This window comes from Barbatula barbatula, assembly GCF_947034865.1.
Source record: "Barbatula barbatula genome assembly, chromosome: 18".
Lineage (NCBI taxonomy): Eukaryota > Metazoa > Chordata > Actinopteri > Cypriniformes > Nemacheilidae > Barbatula > Barbatula barbatula.
In genome coordinates, this window is record NC_136781.1 from 16,964,173 (window position 1) to 16,987,934 (window position 23,762).

A 23,762-nucleotide genomic window follows, 5' to 3' on the forward strand; every position below is an offset into this window, starting at 1 on the left:
CAGAGAGCCTTCTGTGCAGTCATCTGATATGACTTTGCCTGTCCATGTATTCAGTTTGAATCACACGCACAGGATTAGTAAATAACAGCGTCTACACTGCCATGCCTGCGTTCGTATGAGCGATCGATACAGACTCAAATGAGTCAACGTAATAAATCATTTGAAGTCATTGAAGGTTGGTCATCGAGAATGTAAGAAAGAGTGTGTATTGTTGAATTCCATTAGGATTCTGACGTAGTAACTCAGTCAATATTAAATAATAACTGACTCCATTTTCTTCGCTAATACATATTACAGTGTTTTAAGTGAACAATTCATCAGGGCGTTGTTTCAAGAAATGTTTTGTCATCATAATCTTTCATCAGAAAGTAATCATTAATCATTTTCCTTTTTGGCTGATGTCCTTCCCCTCCAACTCCTGTCGCAGTGTTGCCAAATTCCACAATTCAATCATTTTCATCTAAAGTGCCTTTTTTTGTTGTGGAGTACATTATATTCTGTTATACGTATTCTAGACACTTGTTTAGCTTATAAATACTTCAAATTAAACATGACATTTAATGTTTAACGCCAGGCAATGAGGTATAATTCCATTCTCTAATATGAATCATCAATCTAAATACAGTTGCTAAGGGCAGATATAATTGATGATGACGAAGTTCACCGTGTTTTTGTACCGTTCTTATTCTTTAATGAGGAACAGAAAAAACATTGTTACCAAGCGAACATGCCGGCAAAAACAAGGCAGCCATAACAACAATTCCCAAAGAGCAGAGCTAAATACACACTTGAGCACAACAGCCTCGAACCGCTCCTGAGACCGAGCATTAGACCGGGTTTATTCAATTCAGACATACTAACTGCTCCGCGCCATGCAGATCTAACTGTGAAAAAATAAACCACAGAAAAAAAAAGGCGTTGCAGGAGAGCACAGGTAGACACCTATTCCTCATTTAGTTCAAGGGATTTGACTCAGCAAGTTGCTTGTGGTTGAGGGTAATTTGGGAAAATTTGCCTCGGGCGGAAAGGAAAGAGGAGAAAAGTGGCTCTGTGACTGGGACGGTAAAAAAACTGTTGGAGAGACTCCAGAGCTGTGACCTTGGCTGGCTGTAAAGCTTTTTTAAACAGCCTCGCACAGAGAGAGCATGTCCGACAGGAGCAAAAGGCCACTGAGTGACACAGGGGGGAGCGGGGTGGCGGGGGGCTGATGATGTGGGAAACAAGCACCGGGGGCTGCGGGGACACTGGAGCCGCGGCGCGAGTACCGCTGGAACTGCTTTGAAGGTGCCAGGCGATCTGGGAGCCAGTAAATTAGTCCCAAATAGCTGTTAACGGCACAGTTCCATTAAACAGGATTTAGGGGGATTAGCTAATAGCAGCCTTAGATGAGTGGCTGAGAGGGGGGCAAAGGGTAGTTGGCGAGGGAATAAAAAAAGAAGCACTCATGTTCTTGCTATCAATGAGAGGGAGCTTTTTGCAGTATGACTGATAAATATGTCGCATCATCTTCAGGGGTGTTTATTATTGCAACTTTCGTTTCCTTTTTTGGGGAGCGCTCGTGTTTGTGCACCCCGTTTCATGTTAATCTTTCAAACCGCGGTCGGGATGCTCACGCACAGAGCTTCTGTCGGGATCCTCCGTTTTGAGCTCCAAATCCCTCTCACGTTTGACAGGACACAGCGTGGCTCGCTGAATGGAATCAGGTTCAAAGCACAGCACATCATTCAGTGGAGTGATGCAAGCCCACAGCTGCAGCGGGGAATGCTGGGACAGCACATTCCTGCCGGCCAGGAACAATTACATTCCCTATGCAAACTCACTCTGGAACTGCCTCGGCCCCCATCTATCAAGAGCTGTCTTCTTGGAGTTTGTTGGACAGGCCACGGGATTATTATGTAATCCAGATGTAACTGAGCCAAGCATCACTTGTACTATCGCTCATACTTTGGGTTAAAGGTCTGTTCAAATTACAAACCCTACATCCATTACAAGAGACCTGATGCCTAGGGATGACAAAATATATACTGGAGATGTCTTCTTTTAACTCGAGGCAGTAAGAAACCATCTTGCCACCGGCTAATTCATGATGTGAAACATAGAAAAACACGATTAATACAAAAAAAGAATGAAGCAAAACAAATCGGATTGTACAAAAATGAGTTTTCCACCTTGTAAAATAGTTACGAATTGCCAAGAGATTGTGTTGGCAACCTGCTTGCATCATTGTGGATTTCCTTCAGAAGGTGTAAGGATCTAGTTTGAATCTATTACTGTGACTGACTGATTTCATGAAAGTTATTCTTCCCGGGTGACCATAAAATGACGGGTTCACCTTGGAGCCAATCTCCTTCCTACTTCCAGGGAGTTTTTCATTACCGCAAACACCTTGCGCTGACTCGCTTGGGATTTGGTCCCGACGCCCTGTAAAGCTGCTTTTGGGTCCATTTTCAGCATTAAAACATTATATAAATACAGCAACAGACGTAACAAAGCAAAAGTCATATTTACCCTTCACCCGCTGTCACCCTCAACATTTTTTCACAGATTATATAAAAACTCAAAGTGAAATGACGCTTCTGGTCGACGTCAGCAGTGACCCAGTTTTAGGTTCTATATATTTGAGGCTGAAGTTGTTTTTAAGTGGAGAGCTCTGATGCTGGGGCGACTAATTTCAGAGGCTAAGAGGAAGAGGCCTGTGACCAGATGAAGATAAATGACATGGGTAGTGCTGATTACAGAAAGAGAGAGAGTGTGCAAGAGAGAGAACACCGATCTAAGGGTGTGAGTGCCTTAGAATGCCTATTTGACTTAAAAACAACAACAAAAAAAAGCATTTCTACGACTGCTGCTCTGCGGGAAGTAAGAGACTTTCCGTCTTCTACAAAAAGTCGCTTCTTCCTTCAAAGCGGCACTTTACAGACGCTTCATCAAGTCTGAACACATTTATGATGGAATTAGCGCTTCTAGTAAACTAAACTCGGATGTTCCCAATGGTAAATTGCGAAAAGCAAACTCGTAAATCTTTTTACATATCTGCATCAATTATCTTGGATCCTTTGACAGTGACAAAACACACAAGCTGACATATGTTACATGCCCACCCTGGAACATGTCGAGTCGCTCCATATGCGGCAACTGTTGCGGTCATTTAAATGCCAATCTTTAAGAAAAAGCGACACTGTCACTCACACCAGAAGAACGCTCTGCTTGCTTTTTTTTAAGAGAATCCATTTCGTCCTGCCTAGATCAAAACCAAAGCCATAAAAGTTGTCATAACCTGTCACAACACATCTTGTCATATGTGTGTACATGACAGAATCACACTAACCACACAGATGGAACGATTAAGGCGAGAGTAACTGCCAGGAGTAAAGCAAGGTAGAACAGTCTCATCCAGGCTTTCAACGTGTAATGATACTTTGGGGTGAAAGGCCGTTCTTCAGCCGCTTGCTGAATGCCGAGGCACAAGGGAAAATTGATCCTGCTTTCTTGGCCTCGCGAGGACCCCGGACCGCCGTAATGACAGTGCGTCACTCTCTGTGAGATGGTCTGTCTCAGTCTGTGCAAACAGCTTGCTAAGGAAGGATAAAATGTCTGAGCTGCTAGGAAAAAAGGGCAACCTTGCCATTTACAAAAGCAATGAAAGTGATGTTCTCAGTGTGGTTACATGTAAGAGAGTTGCATACAATTGCATACAATTGATGACATTTTAGCACAGGAGTTATGCTGTTTGTTGCTCAAAATAATCTGCAGAGATTTATTCTATAGATGTTTTTCTGACATTTTATTGTGTCCTGTTGTGTGAATGACCCTTTTATCCACGATGTCAAGATAACCTCAGTCAGGATTTTTCTGTATTTTGTAAAACAAGTTTTAAACTTTTCTTCACACATATTTTCAGATGAGCACTGGAGTGGTCAGTATGCGTTTTGTTTGAAGAGATTTAAAAGTGATGTTTTTTGTGAAATTATGTTCTTGACAAATTCTCATTGATGTACAGTACATCAAATATGTGTTGTGTTTATACTGTTTATGACTTGATTAATTTGACTGCCTTAGTTCCGCCCTTCATATAGAACAATTTAAGATTCAATAAGAGAATCCATATTAAACCCTATTAAACTTACATTATAGTTTAGAAAACAATATGCAGCATTGTAACACTAACAAAAGGTCAAATCTGTGAAATTTAAGAAAAAAAGTAATAATTCCGCAATACAAATAAAGTAAAATTTTAAAACGTTATATTTCTAAAATAGGCTTTATTTATTTCCTATTTTTGGAAAGAAATGTTACATATTTCACATTCTTTTCACTCTTGCATTCCAAACACACAAAAAAGGGGGGGGTGTAGAAGTTGTGTAAAGAAAATACCTAAAAGAAATGCAACACTTGTCTGCAGTGATGCTCTTGATTATATGTGCGCTTATTGGGCCACTTGGCTCGCCCCTTACCTTGTACGGCTCGCCAAACAGATTAAAGCCGGTGGAGAACAAGTCCTCATCCTGCTGGACTTCTTGGGTCCTCCGCTCCCATTCCTTCTTCTTCAGTGCCGAGCGGTCCTGCTCGTAATGACTGTGGAGAAAGCAGAAAGAGAGAAGGAGTGACGGGGGGTAAGACGGAATGGTTTGAGTTGGCTTGCGAGAAATCGAAGGCTGAAAGCCCGCCTGTACCAGATTCAAGGGAACCCTTATCTGTTTAATAGGCCCGAGCTGACACTAAGCAGATGAGGAGAGCTCATGGCAGAAGAGATAAAGTAACTGGATTGGTGCGCAGATACTTTGCAGGAACAGACAAGAGCCTGCCAGGAAGAGGCAGCTCAGTTTGAAATGCTGCGAGAAGGCCCGGAGCCTCAGGGAGAGTTTATTTAGATTTGAAGGACCTCAAATTGCATTCAGCGTGGGGGATTGATACAGGAAATTCAAGCTTGTTTTAAACAAAGGCAGATGCCATGCCGCGGCAGTTGACAATCTTAAATTCGGCATACGACGTAAATGATTTCACAAATGAAAAAACAAGCATCGCCCTCGGAGGGACACGTCAGGCTAGAATGTTCCTTTACGTTCATTAAAACGACAACTTCGTCCAAGTGGATTTTCCCACACCTATCCCAGGTGTCATCTGAGCTATTTAACACCCATAAATGATTTACCGTTTAACGAACGCCGTCTATTAGCCGAGAAACACGTAAGCGGAGGGGTGTGCTGAATGCTGGCTGCGGTTGTGGCAGGTTGGCCCTTAGGCCGATGTTAGGCTGACGGTGGCTGATTAGGGCCCCTAGTGTCAGTGCTTCCATTATCATAATGTAGAACGGCCCCGGGTATAACACAGACCTCCCTCAGGATCACACATACATCACAACCGCTAGCTATAGCATTAGCATCATTAGCAGCGTGACGGAAATTGGGAATTTTCACTCAGTGGCCCCTTAATGTGTGGCAACATATTTGAGAAAGTGTTACTTCTTAAATTCACATATAGTACTCAAGACTGTTATGACATGCTTCAAACTAATTGCGGTCTTATGGTGTGAGCACACAAATGCTAACCGAATATTCGCAATGCATTCCTCGGGCTACATTACTCTCCTGATTACTTGGTTTTCGTGTCCCTTGTCAGTTTGCTCTTGACATGAATTTGCATTGACTTTGTATGTAATTTACAAATAATCAAATTAGCAGAAAATTAAACATCATATAATCATACAAATATGTACTACATCTCCTCCACTTAACGATTTAAAACTACAATTAACTTTCTATTATAAACTTTTTGGTGACAGAGTAATTTTGTTCATCCAATGTCGACACTACTTAAACCTGAGATACTTCAAGCACATATTTCATCAGCCCCTGCTAATGGTTAGATCTCCCTGAACACCAGCGGGTCACGCAGTTTTGGGGAGTGATGAATAACACACCGATCGGGAGAGTTGGAATCGGCCTGTCTTCAATCGGCCTTTGTACACCTCGGAGTCCCGCGGCTTTCGCCACGACGTTTAATCCATCACAAAATTATTCCAGGAGGCAGGAGATTAAATGGTGCGAGAAAAACGAGGCCCGGTCCGACCGTGACAGGTGCTACTTCTGAGGGGCCGAAGAAGAAATAAGTGGCAAAGAAAAGTAGGAGTAAATACGGCTACGTGAGATTGACGGCGCCGACGATGACAGAAAGATGTCAGTTATCTTTATGTCAGCACGATGGGCACACCTGACAGAGGCACGCGACAGCGCGATAGATCAAATTTACAGCTGTCAGCGACACTTGGGTCCCCTGACACTGCATTACACTCCAAATACAGGGCTGACTTGGTCTATTAAGAAACTAAAGGCAGAATGCTGAGGTCCAAACCAGCTGGTAACCACCCAGAGCACCCTTGCAACTGCCATGCAATGCCCCGGCAACTGCCCAGGACACCCTAGTATGTGGTGTTTTAATCAGAAAACATAGTAATCCCTTTGTAGTTACCACTGCATGTAACTGATAATAAAAGTCTATTAAGTGAACCTTAAGGCATTATGAATGAATCAAAAATATTTGTAAAACACATTTTATATACAGTCCTCACAAAAACGTGTTGCCAAAATTGCATATTTTGAGTCTTATCTTCGTGCTGAAAACCCGCCGCATCTCAAACGGCAGTGCTTGGGATTATAATGGCGATGTTCATATTTCTGATGATTATGTTGGCATTGGCAGTTTTCGCCTTCCATTCTTTTGTATATTTCACCCCCCTCACCGCAGCAAAAGAGGAGAAAAAATGAACAGCGATATCCATGGTAAACCGAATGAACTTAATCTTAGCCGAGCTTGACTGCGTTTGAAAGATAACCAAATAGACTGCCTGCCTCTCTCTCCCTTCTCTCGCCCCTCATCTTTCTCCCCGTGTAGCCTCCAGTGAAAGCCCCCCCGCCCCCCCCCCCATAGAGAAATAATGTAATAAACAGCCAGCAAGTGGCACTGTTATTAGAATGCTGCAGCCGGCACAACAGCGGGCCTGATTTCTGATTTAAGCGGCAATTATTAATTTGAAGCACTGGCTAATTAAAAGTACAGCTAAGCGTTTAGCCTCTTGTTACAATTATTTTGGAGGATTGTAATTATACGGAGCTGCTTATCGCTCGCATTAAGGCATTGACAGAGGAGGTGGAGATCTCCTCTCATTTATTTAAGGATTTCTCCGTGCATGGACAAGACTGATGTGAGAAAGATAGCGGCCGTTCATCAGGAGGATTCTGGGGTTTGTCTGTGAGGGACAGACTAGCCCGAGGAAACAACCGTGCTCTGTTGGGATTACTTCATTTTTTGCCCTACTCAGCTTTTTTTGTGACATCAGAGTACTGAATATTATTTGCTTTCCTACATCTGTATTAATACTAAATGCTTTTTGGTGCCCCTTAAGCCAGTGTCCAATGCCTGGACATTATCTATTAAGTATTATCTTTTAGTCACTGCATGTCCTGGTGATATTTCTAATAAACGCATAGAATAAGAGAACATATTTCATGTTTAAAACAGCTATGTGGAGTAGAGCTGCACAATATTGAAGAAAAAGTCGATATACGATAATAGCATGTTTCACATTATGTCTGTTTATTGATCATCTTCCACACATGGGAGTCCCTCTACTATCTCTACTATCTGCATCAACCTTAAACTTTGACAATATGTTTAACTTGATTAACTAAATTGTTTTAATAATTCAGTTATTGCAAACCATTGTCATATGCACATTTGCAATAAACTGCAATAATTACGATATAATGTGCATCCCTATTGCAAACCATTTTCAGGTATGCCTATTCAAGGACAGATTACGACTTTGTTTCAGAGGCCCCTGGCATCGTATATTTTACGAGAACAGTGTTGCACCTTTGCCTAAAATAAACAGGACTTCGCACAGAATGCATTTTTTGCATCTGAAAATACATTACACAGAACTGGGGGTCTCGACATGGGTCTCGTGGCACACTTTTGATAACAGAAATTGCCCTATGCAAACTTGCTATTGTAAACAAAAGCTTACGACACTTGTTCCGCCTTTGGGGTCTTCTGATTCGTCCACTGCTGTGGAACTGAAATAGATGTTTACACTGTGTGTAAAAAAAATTATGATTTCAACTTTACACATCCTCTTAAAACCATGTGTGAGGCGTTGCAAACGGTGCACATCCTCTTAAAAACAACATAAAAGTAGTGTGTAAAATGCACAAAAAACCCCACTAATATTTCGCAGTACTCAGCACCTAAAAAGCTTCAGTCCATGAATTCCATCACCAAATAATTAAATGTTATAAAAATAAAAAAGTCGATTTTTTAACTTAGCTATCTATCTTTGGTGATTTCCTCAGAAAAACTCTTCTACAATGTAATCCAAATCCAGCTGTCTCACAACACTGTATTCAATGGCCATCAAAGACAGCGAACTGAGAAGTCTTTGACACAATTCTGTGGTTTGTTATTTCTGTCTCCTACACGTGACTTCTTATATTACACAGTGTTTTTTTACTCGCCTCTAGATGTCCCTCTCAACAGCGCGGCAATCCATTAGGATTATTTATTTGATTTATTCGCTAGGGTTGATGCTCCACAGCTGCAAAAAGAATCCCTTTATTCCGCAGTATTCAGAGATATTGTACATATATATACAAATATATGTAATGTATATATACAGTATATATATATATATATATATATATTTTTTTTTTTAATAAAAATAAAAATATACACATATTCAATTTGTCAGGGCTCCTGGTTTCGTGCTCAGTAGGCCCGTGAGTTAATTCATCCCTGTGCCTATATCGCTTTGCACATTTGCGATAATTTCAATATATTGTGTAGCCCTAATGTGTAGCAATATTTTGAATTAGCGTAAATTAGTCTGTGTCATTTATTTTAGCTATTTATTTACATTCTTCTTTTTTATGTTGCGGCAATGTGCAGTAAAGACGCAGAGTTGCTACGAGTAACAGAAAACTTTAAAGCTGCGAAAGCGAAACTATCCTTGTGCGCCATTTCCAAACAAGAATAGCAAGTAATTAAGTATTCAGTCTTCTAAACTGCAATCTAAAGTATACACCAATTGACATTAACGCTTTTGGAACTGCATCACAGGATGAAAAACGCGTCATCGTTTTTAAACCCCTCCGTTTTCCTCATCCACACTACAATGCGAAAACAGCGCTTTCAAATGTATCCACTTTCGAGTGCGTTTTCAAAAAGCTCAGTTTTCTTTGACAAAACGCACTAGTGTACACGAGGTCTGAGCGCTTTACCTACCTACATACCTATGCACATAACAAGTGCATACAAAATAATACCAAATATATGGTCAATATTAATAAGTGGAAGAGATGTGATTGGCTTAAGACACAAGAAACAGCACCATATCAACTCTTTGACAGCGTTTCATTACCAAAGGGTTCAAATATAGCATTTAGACAAACTGCACCTCAGCTAACAGAAACGGTCACCCAGACCAGCGTGTCATCCATAGGATGGAGAGACTGTGGTGGCAGTTTGTAGGAGAGCGGGACTCTTGCAGATTAATGAGCACCGCTGACAGTAATTGCTAGGTGCCAGGATATCAGCCCCTTACCACTGACACCACTTCCCTCCAGGATTCTTTCCATTTCCTCAAGGAGGCCATTGTTTGCGCTCATATTAGCAGATGCTCAGCGGGATAGCTGAAGTGCTGGCTGCACAATGAAGACTAAAACACACTTCACCTTCCCCAAACCACCACTGTCGCTAACAGACCTGATTAGTGATAGACGCGGTTCACGCGATTCGTCAATGTAAAGGGCTTTGAGACGTCCTGTTATAATCCAGATACAAGACTTGGTTATCATTTTTAAAGCGACCCCAAAAATTATTTGGGCTCATTGTGGCACTATTATAATCTACATCCATAATGTACAGATGCCATTGTGTATCAAATCAAGTGTAATCTGCTACAGCTTTTCTCAAAACTACATTCCCTTTTATGAGCTATTTTGTGTATAAAGAATGCATTTTTGGAAGTGTTGAGTGCTGACACCCCCAATATAATGCACTAATATGAACTACTTATATTTCACAAAATCACATGCATTGCAATAAAACAGCCTCGCTTAAGGTTTCCTCCAGTGAATCATGACAGAAACAATATGTCTCAGTGATCTACAATAAATATAACATTTCATTTTTTCTTAATTGCCTCATTTGTTTAATTGCCTGTCACACAGTCTCTAATTCGCTCTATCTTCTTTTTTCCACGACTCAATACGTGATTAACCGCGTCGACCAATTAGAAAGCACGTCTGGAGTCTGAAATGTCATGCCATGAATATTGCAGGAGGATCTCCGGCGCATTTCAAGGATTTGAACCAATTTAGCGAAAAAGACCTCCGCGTGCCCCGTAACATCAGTTCTGTGTCCGCAAACAACACGGGCGCTGTCAGCCTCAGTGGGAGTTACAGCGACGACAAACCAATGTCCGTTTTCCATGTCATGTCAACTGTAAAAACTGATCTGGGTGCAGTAATGTTAAGAGCGGATGATCGCCGCGTTCGGCAGACTGCATAATCGAGAGAGGAAATGATGGCAGCTGCACGTCGATTATCCCTTAATGGGCACCGACTTCAAATTAATGTCTTCTTCATGTTCCATATTTCACATTCACATTGAGAGGAATTTACCACAATTACGACGTAATTGCAGATCTGCGGCTGTAGTTAGCGCCATACAGGGTGCGTTTAAGTCTAATCTTAGTATATTTCGAGTTGCTGGATTCTGGATGGTAATTTATCGGAAAATTGGCCTCCCGTACGTCTGCGCCACTGTTTACGAAAACCAACGTGAAAATAACTGAAATAAACGTGTCACGAGACAGGAATGAAAATAAACAAACAAACATGTAGCTGTCTAAATGCCAGGTAGTGGCTGAGGGCATCAAATATCTCCTTTAAGAAACGTGCGTATTATCTCTTGCTTTGAAGCTCAGCTGTCGTTTGGAGACACGTAAAGCGCTTTTTAACCCCTGCCCTGTAATTATGCACAGGCAGATCTCGGCTGCTGCGAGGAACGGGAGGAGAGATGGAGAGGCTGATGAGGTGCGAGTCAGAAGAGGTCGGCGGGCCTCTGAATAACTACATGAGGCAAGTTCATCTGTCTGATAACCTGAACTATACATCACATTTTCAGCCAGAAGAGGACTCTCACAAAAACGACAGAAGACAATAGAACCCGTTAAAATTTTACATTTTGTCCACACGGGATGTGGCACGACACGCCGGCCGGTCGTGACACAGCGTAAAACTGTAATGCATTAAAAATGCTGTTTACTATGATTATTGGTTAAACGTAACAACAAGGTTTAATTTAGGTTAAGCATTAGCTAACTTAAACTATCAATAATTTCTACAGCATAGTATTTGTTTTCGTTAGTTAATGGAAATACAATGGTTCATGTAAACTTATGTAAACAAATTCAACCTTATCGTAAAGTGTTACCATAAAACTGCATAGTAATAATAAATATTAACATGCAATCAAATCACTTTTTTGTTTTGCTGTGTCTATATAGAGAGTAAATAAAACAACTGTGACAAAAATGTGATGTAGGTTAGACATATTTTCATTTTATTCACCCACTGAAAACCTCAAATGTGATGTTTGATATAATATAGCACTACTTTCTGGTATTAAGATAAACAAACCTTTGCACTTTTTTTCTGAACGGTTTCATATTGTGTAAACGATATCATCCAAACAAACTACGAAACCTAGCTCCCTCCGTACCTACCATACGAATGATCAGCATCAAAGAGGATGCAAAACACAAACAGAGACATCTTTACGCTTTAATTCTTCCTTCCTTTGAACTGGTTTCTGCAATTGTTAATCAGCGTCTGGTTCTCAACATTCTCGTCCGAGCCTGATGGCTTTTTCAGAAGAAGAAAACGGCTAAATACCCAACAATAACTTCCAATCATCCACCGGCGGCCTGTTGTCGTTTTCGGTCCGAAAGCTTCGAATTGGCATCCGATTTCAAAGCAAATCCACTTGAAGAGAACTCAGGGTCCACTAGCTTGTCTTTAATCAAGCTTTGTTCAACTTTGCATGGCAATGGAAATTGTTCCTGATAGACTGCAAATTACATTGACTGCACCGAGACATAATGACTTCATGTTTTCAGTGGGAGACGCCGCAGTTTAGCAAGAAGCCCAGCGGCACAAGCTTAGCAGTCTTACGTCACTTTGTGATAGACGTGTCCGTTCATGGCACATGTAGTTCCTCTAATTACATGTTAACCTGACGTGACAGGAACAAATGCTGGGAAATGAACTTTTTGATCTTCCTGTTTTATGAATTTACTATTTGTCGGATCAATGGATACATGAGTCTGTATTCGTGAAAATGACTTATTTGAGCTTCCGATACATCTCATCCCTGGGTTCAAGTTACAAACCGTAACTCGTGTTCTTCTAACAGTACACTCAAGTCAAAATGTACGTTGTCTGTCTGGCGGGTGGAGGTGTTCACCCCCGTTACACTGACACGGAGGTTGGTGTACCCAATCACGTCTAGACGACCACAATGTCCTCATAAGCCATATTCGTCCACACAGACGTCTAACACTCGTCTGTGTGTTCTTCACCGCGTCCTAGGTTTCATTTAATAATGAAGAAAACGTGTTTGTTGCGCTTGATGTTGACAGAGAGCAACAATGACGTTTCCAGCTACATTCAGACCATTATTTATAACGGGAGTGAGAGTTTCTGCGGTTATGATTGTTTTATTCTCCAATATAAACTAAAACACTAATATATAGCCTTTGTTTATTTAAAAAATGAATTGATTTGACACAATATTGAACAATACATTTGCCTATATAGACAAAATGGGGCAAATTAAATGAGACCTAATAGGTGTAGTTTCGTCTGTATAAAGACAGTTACTACATCAACATGGACGTCGGTGACCGAATGATTTGCTTTATTCTAAGAGTAATACAATATTTTGAACAAGGTGTTTACATGAGTTGCTTCAAGAGTATACCTTTCATGTTCCCGTTTTACATGTAATACATAGATCGTCATTTTACGTCCCCACGCGACACTATGCAATGTTCCCTCCAGAATACCATGTCTCTTACGGCCATCAAGGCACTTCATAATATACATTTTTCTTTAAGAATGGTTAACGTTATCTTGTTTCCCGTTCTGAAAAAAAGCTTTAAAGCCATCTCCTTTTGTTTGCCGTCAAACGGTTGACCAACGGTTGGCAACAATGCGATGTGTCCATGTCTATAATGCACTTCGATAATGCGACTAAAATAGGAATACTCCACACATCTTAATTCGGTTTGCCTTTACTGCGATTATGACTCTAGACGGATTAAGGTTAAAAGGCTCTTTTAACATGGTACAATTTTAATCAGTGTATTGTCTTTGTCGTGTTAATATTGGAATATTGTTGTCTCCGTTGACGTGGTCACGAAGGAAAGGTTCAATCTGGATGTGCAGCGAGCAATGGGGGAAGAGAGAGAGAGGGACAGTAGTAGTGGTAAAGTAAGACGAGTTTCTTTGATCTCTCATTCCATAGCACAGAGCACGGAAATGAAACCTCGGGCCCTTCAATCCCCATTTCTGTAATGTGGGCAAAATCTCGAAAAATTCAAATTAACTTTAAAATATAATGAACTTCTGGCACCCTGGCAATTTACACACGTGAAATGCATTTGAGATTGCTTTCAGTTGCAGGAATCATTATGTTTCCTCAAATTCATTTCGTCACATTGTTGATTTAATAATTTGATCTAGGCTTCAAATAATTATAGCTGGAATGTACTTACATTTTCGAAACGCTATCATTCATTTACAACCTTTCTGAATAATAGTTGCATCATTTAGATGGTTTTGTTTTCCCCTTTGATATATTATGAACAAACCTTCCTCAAAAGAGATTCTACGTGTACATGTGCACCATACGCTAAGCAGAAGATCTACTGAATCCGTAACAAAAATCCCATAATCCCAAACCCCCAATATACCCAATCCCAGCAATAACAGACTGAGTTCAGGCCAATTTTGAGCTTCTTTAAGGTTGAACCAATTCTGAGTAACTTCAACACTTCCAAACGGTTCCCATGGAAATGGGGCACCTGGTGGTTGCAGGCTAGTGATGAGACAGGAATAAGACTTTCACACCCCGGAATTCACAGTCAAGGCATTAACAGCGACTGAAATTGTGATAAATGAGTATTTACAGGTATATATGGATTTGCATTTGTAAGAGGTAAGTAACAAATAGATTTAGGTTTAGAAGAATGAGAATATAAATATAATCGCTTAATTGCGGTAAACATCATCGATCTGTAAATGATCCGAAGCTGTTTTCTGACGGACAGCAACAAGGTGATATAAGCCAATCACGGCCTGCTATCACAGATAATGGAAAAGACGAGCCTACAGAAGAGTCACGCACTGTTTGATCACTGCGTCATTCTCATTCAGACTCTAATAATGTTCATTTCATTACACCTGGCTCAGAAATCCAAACAGTTGTTAAAAATTATTAAGTATATATAGTGTCCAGTTCATTTAGTATTGATTATTTCTGGACAGTGGTGGACATTATGGCTGGACAGTGATGATATATAGCTACTGTCTCGTGAAAGAAACGTGTTAACTTTTAAATGCTTTTCTATACAGTTCAAAATAGGTAAAAAATTTGTATTTATGCCGGCTGCTTTACATTGTTTACACTAGGGCGATTCCTAAACATATCAAGACGTGAAATAATTGCAAAATGGATTGTAGCTGCTAGTATTTGACAGGTTCTTTTCAATCTAATATAGTACTTGTTTAGTTTGATTAATGTGCATAGAGAATAGCTTGCAAGTATACCATGTCATTTACTGTATTTTATTTATATAGAATCTGTTAGTGTTATTTCCTTTTAATTATAATATATGTAAAGCTGATTTGCAACTATAACAATTGCAAAAAGCACTTTATAAATACAACTGAAGGGGAATATGGTCGCTTTATTGCTACTGTTGCACGTATATATTTAAAAAAAGCTCTGAATGTGGCTCATTAAATTACAATTTAATAATATTATACTGTTTTGAGTCTTGCTTATAACTTAATTCTTATAACCTTACAAATAATCATATATTTTGGTTTGCGTCTATCAAGATTCAATCGGAAACTAAAAATAATCAAATGAGACGAAGCATCGCTCGTGTGGAAATGGTTTCATTTTTCAAAGGATTATCCGGAAAACAAGGTATTTCCACATGGTTGCAAAACCATAAACAGCACATTCATTAAATTGCAAGGAAAAATAAAAACAAGGAAAAATTGGGTGATACCAATTATAATGTGACCTTATGAAACACATTTATTCACTCACTAACTGGCTCCAATTTTTCGAACCCCTCTTTATAAACACCCACCATATAAACACTTTTTAAAAAACACAACTGATCATGTGCTTCCTATTCTTTCGGTCTCTTATAAATCAAATGATAAAATCTTAAGAAAGTTAAAGCACCATTAAATGCGTTCTGTTTTGTCACATTCAATTCCCAGGAAAAATCAACCCCCATCCCTTCTGCCTGCGCAACGCATCATTTCCCGGGCCCGAATGTGAGCGTCTCCATGAAGAGGGGAGAGCTGGGTAATCAGGCCCTTTGAAGAGAATATGGGACTGAGGTTTCAGAGGGCAGCATGCCAGCCATCCTCTCTCTTCCATTCTCTGCTTCCGTCCTTTAAAGAGACGTCCCCTGAGAGGGGCCGAGCACCACAGGAGGATATTGCCTCACACATCAGCGGGGGCCACCGCCTCCCTCTTATTAGTCTGCAGTCTCCCGTACCCTCGATAAATATGCCAGGAACTCCAATCCATTTTTCACTCACGGTGTCAGCGTGTGGCCCGCCATGAGTCGAACCACACGGATTACAACGTCCCCTTGCAGTGGCGAGACCCGTAGCTGTGGGCTTCTACCAATAACGCGATCAAATGAGGCATGTTTATTTATTAAATTAGCACTAATGGACTTTGAGAGCCAAAATTACAAGGGACGATTTACCTGTATTTATTCTGGAAAGAGGGATTCTTGCATTTCAATCAAAATGTTGAGGCACACTCGTGCACAACTGCCGTTGGAGTGTCTATTGGATTAGGCCGAAATAACACTCCAATTTCTGAATTAAAAATAAATACAGATATGAGGAATACCTTGCAGAACAAGAGTGGGTGCCCATGACGGCGGCTCAGTCCTTTTGTGCAAACTGAGGGAAGGTTAGTTGAACAGATACAGAATGCTGTCTTGCCTTCAACAATTTCAATAGTTTTGCTCAAAACTACATTGAAAAATACACTCCATGGCCTTTGAAACACTTTTTTTGCATCATACTTCAGACAGCCTGAATTGGTCTACATAACTAAACAAGGTCATTAAAGATCAATGCCGCCCACCTCTACTAGCCCCCCACCTGCATTTAAGAACATGTTTTTTTCAACAGATGGACGGTGAATTGAGATTTTCATAACACTTGTTTAGACTGTTTACAAGTGGGTTGTATTTCATAGCGATCTCCTTAGTGAGTCGACGCAGTTGTGAACTGGCTGTGAAGCCTCCAACATTTATTTCGGGTGGAAAAACAAACCGAATTCGTCAAAGAACCCAGAGAATGGTTTTAATGAGGAGAAATTCTGAGTAGACAGTCTAAATTAGTCTATAAAAGTTGCTGCTGTCAGCCTCAATCGACGCATTTAAGATGACATTGTACAAGCGTTTCCTCACTCTGGTCCTCCACACTCGACTGAGGCAGAAAGAAAGTCATAAAGGTTTTGAACGACATGAGGGTGAATAAATGATGAAAGAATTACATTTTTGAGTGAACTATCCCTTTACAAAAGTATAAATAACTGTTTTGTCTTACAATTGATTGACAGCAAAATACCCCTAGGCTAAAGAAACAATCTTTTCATTGTTCACAACAATTACAGTTAAAACTCATTTGATCTGGAGATATGCCTCGACCTGTGTTTTAAGCATTAATAACATCAGATTAGTGTGTTTAGGGTGTAGCCACTGCTGTCTCAGAACAATTTTCTCCACCTGTTGGAACCAAGGGTTTCCTCCGCTGCCACAATCAAAGCCATGTGGGTTAGCAATAAAACAGCGCTATTATTTTCCAAAAAATCCCTGCAGAAATATATATATCGTGTTTGACTAGGGCGCTGGTTCTCTCTGAAGCGCCCAGAATTCATTTGATCCTGAAACCCGTGCCAGAGCAAATGGTAAAAGTCCACATTCGTCCAAAATCCTGTCCTTCAAGCTATCAAGCCTTGAACCCACTGTCAAATTTTCAAACAGCCAAATTCAGATAAGCAGGCACACACGTATACTCCTGGCTTACAAATGGTTTTCGAAATGGTGGTACTTCTTGACAGAGAGCCGATACGGCAAAGGAAAATCTTAAAGGACAATCTTTCAAAGAAAGGACTTGCTGAAATACAGAGTGAATGGGACAAGTACAGTCTTGTTTCCTTAAGCACTCGAGTCTATCTTAATAAAAGGGAATTAGCTCTTAATTAAAGGATTTGGTTTTATCTCGCATTCATTAACTGATGGAAGCCGACATCTTCAATAAAGACAAGTCCAGGACTTTGAAACCTCCTAAGGCAGCTCTGTTTAATCGCAAACGTTACTTCACAAGGGTTTGATACTTTGAAATGGGGGAAAAAATGTTCCAACTCTCATCGGGCAAAGTGGCAGACTATGGGTCTGAATTGCTATTTCGAGCGAGTGGCAGAAGAGCACGAGGGGTTGACAGAACCACTCACGCCGGCTTTAATCAGTATGTAATAACCTGGTTCAAAAACATGCACTGAACCTGAATACCCGTCAATGGGTCAATTCCAGTTCTAATGGACTAAGCTAATATGCACTGCTGTTCCCTTGAGAAAGGTGTTAAATGTATGTGTCAAACTCTTTAAGCCTTCTTGCACATAAGGATTACAAACCGATTTCACTATCTTGTATAGATTATGAAATCCAAAATGGTTAAATCAATTGAACCAAAAATTCACATGTAACACAATTGCAATGCATTGCATTGAGGAAATAAATCAAACTCAAGGATTGCAATAACTACTGGAGTATTTGCAAGGCAAGAGAGGATAGGCGAGATGATTGGAAAAGGATTACTGGATCAGATACGCCGTGTCAATAGTCAGTCCCGGAGAGTGGCTCTGATAAAGCTTCCCTTCTCTCGGGTGTCGATCTGTAGTGAGGCCAACAGTTCGTAAAGGTCATGGTGGCGTGGCAAGTTACAGCTACAGGCCCCTGTGAGCAGCCAATGGCCTGTCAAGTCATTTGACCCCAAGGGTCCCCGGTGCAAAAACTTGATACTGTCACTAATCTTCAGATAATGACTCTCTTACACATCATCGAGTAAAGGAGACAGTTGACTGGGCTTTTCAAAAAAGAAACGGCGACAGCGCATGACAAGAACAAAAGATCCAGCAGAGTAAAACTTTGCAGCTGTGTTTAGTTCATCTATATATGTCCTAAAGAGACCTTTAGGTAACCTTGGGTTTCTTGAATTATTTTGAAGCAGCCAGTCAAATTTGCCTCTATTTTTCATCAAACGCAACAACTCATAGGCCAGAAACTGTTGTTTTTGCTGTTAAATACTGGGTATTTTCTTTGATATGGTCTTCATTTCTTTTCAAGCGGCACAAGAGTTCAGAGCATGTTGGTTAAGGGAGAATACACATCTGCCCATAATTCATGGAATAGTTCACTCCAAAATGAAAAGTCTATCAATAATTACTTTCATTTCAATTATTTCATTTCTCTTTTTAATTTAAAGAACATAGAATGATACTACATTCCTATTTCTCTTTATAGACAAGAAAAATGTGATGAAAAACGAATCCACTCCACCATGGATCTGAAATCACATTTGTGCATGTGAATTTTCAAATGTATCGCATCAAGGAAAATCGCTTCAGTTTTGATGTTTGTTCACTGAACATATTGATTCTCATGTATCACGAAACACGGCACAACATTTCTAGTCTGAATGTGAGAATCTTTTGTGTTTGTTATACAGCAAGGAGTTATCAAATAATGACAGAATTAAATTCCTGGGTGTATGATCCATATAACATATATAGACACAAAGAGAAGATTTGTTTGGCTTTCAAGTGTGAATGCTACAGTAAATTAACATGGCGACACATGTTCAAAAGTATGTTTGGACGGATTGTTAACAAGTCCTTTTCTTAGACCACACAAACTCTTCAAAACAAAGGGAAAGTCTTTTTTCTAATAATTACTCTAGCAGAAACATGTTCTCATCCCTTCATCCGCCAAATAAAATAGAAAACAGTCAATAGGACAGCGCGCTCCTTTTCCACTCGCGGCCCGAACAAATTTTACAGCTAGCACCGAAAGTTACCCAGTTTATTACCCAGGAGCCTTCGCAAATAAAAACACAGATCTGCAATTATTTTCAGGGGCCGCTTAACAGTATTGGTTTATTGTGCTATTAGCACAAGCCTTGTTGGCAGCCAACTCTTGTTTCTTTCGCCCTTTGTCTTTTTCAAAGTGATTTTTTCCTGTGACCTTTCAAAGCTCAGCGTTCATGCTACAGAGAGGTCCTAATAACAGTCATCTGGCATCACACACATCGAGCGCCAGGGTCTGCAGGAAACTGGAGAAGTTGTCAGTCTGAGGGTAATGTCCACCACATGGGGTAAGAAAAGCTGTTGAGAAGGAAAGTATGTGTCACCGCTGAGATCGAGTCTGAAGCCAGGCAGGATCTGACAAAAAAATAGCGCTAGCCGGAGCCACATTGGATTCATTTGGCACTCGGGGGCTTTTTTAGATATTTTGGCTCACGCGCCGCTATTGGCAAAGACAATGAAAGCTGGTACATAAAGCAAGCCATATGAATGGGCGACGGGGAAACCTTTCACGCCGACGTGCATTATTCATGACTTTGGGTAAACTGCTTGGATTATTTTTCATTCTTTAACTCTGGTACGCTGACAGAAATTGATTCTGAACTAAGTGGTTTTATTTAAATCGTTCGCACGACTAACACAGTTTTTTGTCAACTACAGTAATAAATGCTTTGGGATTAAAGCGCTACCGTTTCATTAATAGTATACACAATGCTTAATCGGGAGACTTCACATTTTCATAGCATTTTATACACTAATGAAAATAGTGTATGTACATGCAAATTTTATCTAATGGGCCCACATACTGTTAAAATAAAGAAATAATGTTCACAAGCCCTTGAAGTAAAGCCCATACTAAATATATACAATACTTACAATATACTTCCATGGTTCGGCGCAAATGCTTAGCAGTGCTAGTTACGAGAATTTGATCTGCATTACCGATAGCTTCTAAAAACAAGATGCGCGTTGTCTGTTCGAAATTCAAAAAGAGAAGCATTTTCATTTATATGCACTGCATTCTTATGAGAAGCTAAAACTATGGGTATTTGACAAATAAACCTTTTATGGTGTGACGGCAAAAACTGACAATACACTTGTGCGCCACATTACGATGCATTATGAACAGTTTGTTATCTAAATTTCTGGAAGAGATTAAAACTTTTCATGTAAGCACATGCAGCTCCCAGCTATACACAGGTGAATAATAAACCAGGTAATTCTTATCAACCTCCTACCGCTGTTAAAATGAGATCGCTCCTCTCACACCGAGCTTGAAATAGACGACATTGATAATACTGAACTAATAGACTTTGATGATGCCAATAAGTAAGAATGGTTCAACATATACACGTAAATGACTAATCAAAGCCTTGTCATTGCTATTGTCAATTGTTCTGGACCTTTATTTTATCACGGTAGATTCTTGAACCCTGCACCGTAAGGAAGCCCCGGCAAACACCCGCTAATTAATAAACAGTGACACTTATTTAAACAGACGCCTAACACTCGTTCTATAAAAACACCCACAGGGAAACAGATCCTGATAAGACTGGAAGACAACGGACAGCCGCTCTATCAAGGGAGAGTGAAGACAAATAAGAGATTAGTATTATGGGCGAGACCCTCCAACTTCAACTGCGCAGGAACTGATAATTCGCCACATAGTGGTTCCTACACAACCACAATGTGTTTGTTTCTGTGTGTGGGTGTGTGCGTGCATCAGTTTAGGCCCGCATTTGCAATTGAATTACAACCCTCCATTACACAAATGCCAGGGCATTTTATTCAACTTTGACTTGATTCTCTATAGAGGATGAGTAATGGATTTGCACATGTTGGTGGAGTCTGCTTACATTTAAAGAAATGATAAATACATAAGTACACATGGATATATTTTCATATTTGTTACCCAAAATTACTGTATTTAATAAATTATTACACTTACTTAATTGCAACTTAAAGTCATGTTCCCTTCAATGCATATTAGGGAATGTTTTCATTGATAATGGGAGCAATGATGGATGATTACATTTTAAAAAGGCACCGCTGTACCGTCCCGGTAAAAGATGCCACTTCACTGCATTCAGGACAGATTTCTTTCGCCCGTTTGAGCAGTTACACGATTTGCATAATTTCTTTAGCGCAACAAGCAATGCAACTAAACAACGCAATCAGTGGGCGCAATTCATTCTTCATAAATTACCTTCATTCAAATCTGGAGTATATTTTCCAACCACCCCGCAGATCTCGCTCTTCGTCTAAGTTCAGACCCTCTATTAATTTAAAACACACACCTCCCCTTTCTCTTCATCACTAGCGCCCGGTGGGATTACAATACGGTTAATATGGGGATTTCAAGCAAATCTTGAGTGGAGCCCTTGGACTTGCACTCATCACTGTCAATGAATGGGCAGGAACATGGAGCGGGACAAGCAGTAAGAGAAAAGCAAACAAGCCCTCAGTGGAGCTCAAGTGTCAAAGAGGAAATGGTGGGAGGTTGATGGAGTGCACATGGATAAAGGTGAGACTGTCAAAGAAGTGAAAGTAGGTGAAGGTCGACAAATAATGATGCATTTTTGGTTACTGCTTATACAGTTTTGATGAGAATTGAATCACCCAAACAGACTTGAATTAACTTTCGCCAATTTGATTCAACAACTGATAATGTTTTGAGTGATATGATGAAATCCCGTAGTCGAAAGGTTTAAGCTTCTTTTAAATTCGTCATGAAGGGCCCTATGTTCACGATCTAAGCGCATGGTTTAAAGCGCAAGGTGCACTCAGGGCGTGTCCGAATCTACTTTTGCTAGTTTAACTGCAGGGAAAACAGTCGGCGCGCCTGGGCGCATGGTCTAAAGGGGTTGTCCCGATTCGACACATGCAATAAACTAATCAGACTGTCATCTTCCATTAAGGCTCGCGCCATGGCAGATTCACCGTTTACACATCAGAATTCGAAAGAGCACTCGTGCGAGAGGTTAAAGCGAGCACTACTGGACAAACCGGATTTTTATCTTTATGTCCGCCACAATAATAATATTTAACAGTGTAATTCATTTTTATAAATATTTGGCATTATTGCGTGCTTCTGCGCGTCCCTCTGTGTGTAATAGGTGTGTCACGAGCGCTGTGCACCCGCCTATAGGTGCATATTCCTAACGCACTCTTTAAATAACATTGCGCATTGACTTTAGATTAGGTTTCAGTTCCTCAAAAAAGCAATGCGCCAACAATGCGCCTGAGCACACCTCTTGTTTTAGACCAATAGACCCCTGGGCGCACAAATGAGCGCAACTGCATTTGCCATTAAAACAAAAAAAAAACAGGGGAAAATCTGCGTTGGGCTGAAACTAGCTCAAACACTTGCGCTGCGCCTTGCGCTGCATTGCGCCGGGTGTACGATAGGGCTCGAAAAGCTTTTTATTAGTAAAAAAAACAAAACAAAAATCTAGGGATCCGGGCAGCCAGCGGCCCAACTCAAATTCATTGAAACATATTAAAAAAACGAAAACCGATTTCGCATCCAACATAAAGAGGAATTGCCATCTCTATTAGTCATCCAAGTGCAAATGATATTATTCTAACCAGATCTCAAAATAGCCTAAATTCAGCTAATTAATCGGCCTTGGTCATATTTCCGTCTATTACATTTTTTACATTCCCAAACAAGAACAGAACACATAAAATGTGCCTTATTTCACTCAAAGTGTTTACACTGCCCCACAAGAGAATCGGTTTTATTTGGAATCTAGTGTGAACAAAAATGTATCATCACCCACCAGCAATTTAACCCCCTCCCCCCATTACAATTAAAAAGACGAAAATAAAAAAAGGAAGAAGGAGAAGGGGGGAAATACAAGATAATACAATTTCAGTCTCCTGCTGCATTAACTCTTCCTGAGGTTACCATAGCAACGGGCTCCAGGCCCAGACATGATGATGTGGGGGGGGGAGGCCCCCAAGGACAGATGAGAGAGAGAGAGAGAGAGAGAGAGAGAGAGAGAGAGAGAGAGAGAGAGAGAGAGAGAGGGCAATATGCGAGACTGAGAGTGCTGGTGTTGTAGCACAAAGCCAAGGCCAATCACTGTGCTGACGGCACTGGAAGGGTTAACCCATCAACCGCTGCTGCGCATGCTGATGAGCCAGAGTCACACAAACCTTCAAAGACAGCGCAAAAAAACACTTTCCCTCACAAGATATCCATTTAATCACAGAAATAAATGAGACTCGCAGGAAAGGCATTTTGATGCAATGATGAGCTCATTTTAAAATCCCATCTGAGATTC

At 40.5% G+C, this 23,762-nt stretch overlaps 1 protein-coding gene across 1 annotated transcript in view; it reads right to left on the minus strand.

The window, feature by feature from the left end:
* aff2 (AF4/FMR2 family, member 2) overlaps positions 1–23,762 on the minus strand; it is a 169,061-nt gene that overhangs the window by 122,891 nt on the left and 22,408 nt on the right. The window contains exon 2 of the mRNA XM_079480599.1: positions 4,455–4,575. Coding sequence (XP_079336725.1) covers positions 4,455–4,575 — 121 coding nt within the window. The remainder of the gene's footprint in view (positions 1–4,454; positions 4,576–23,762) is intronic.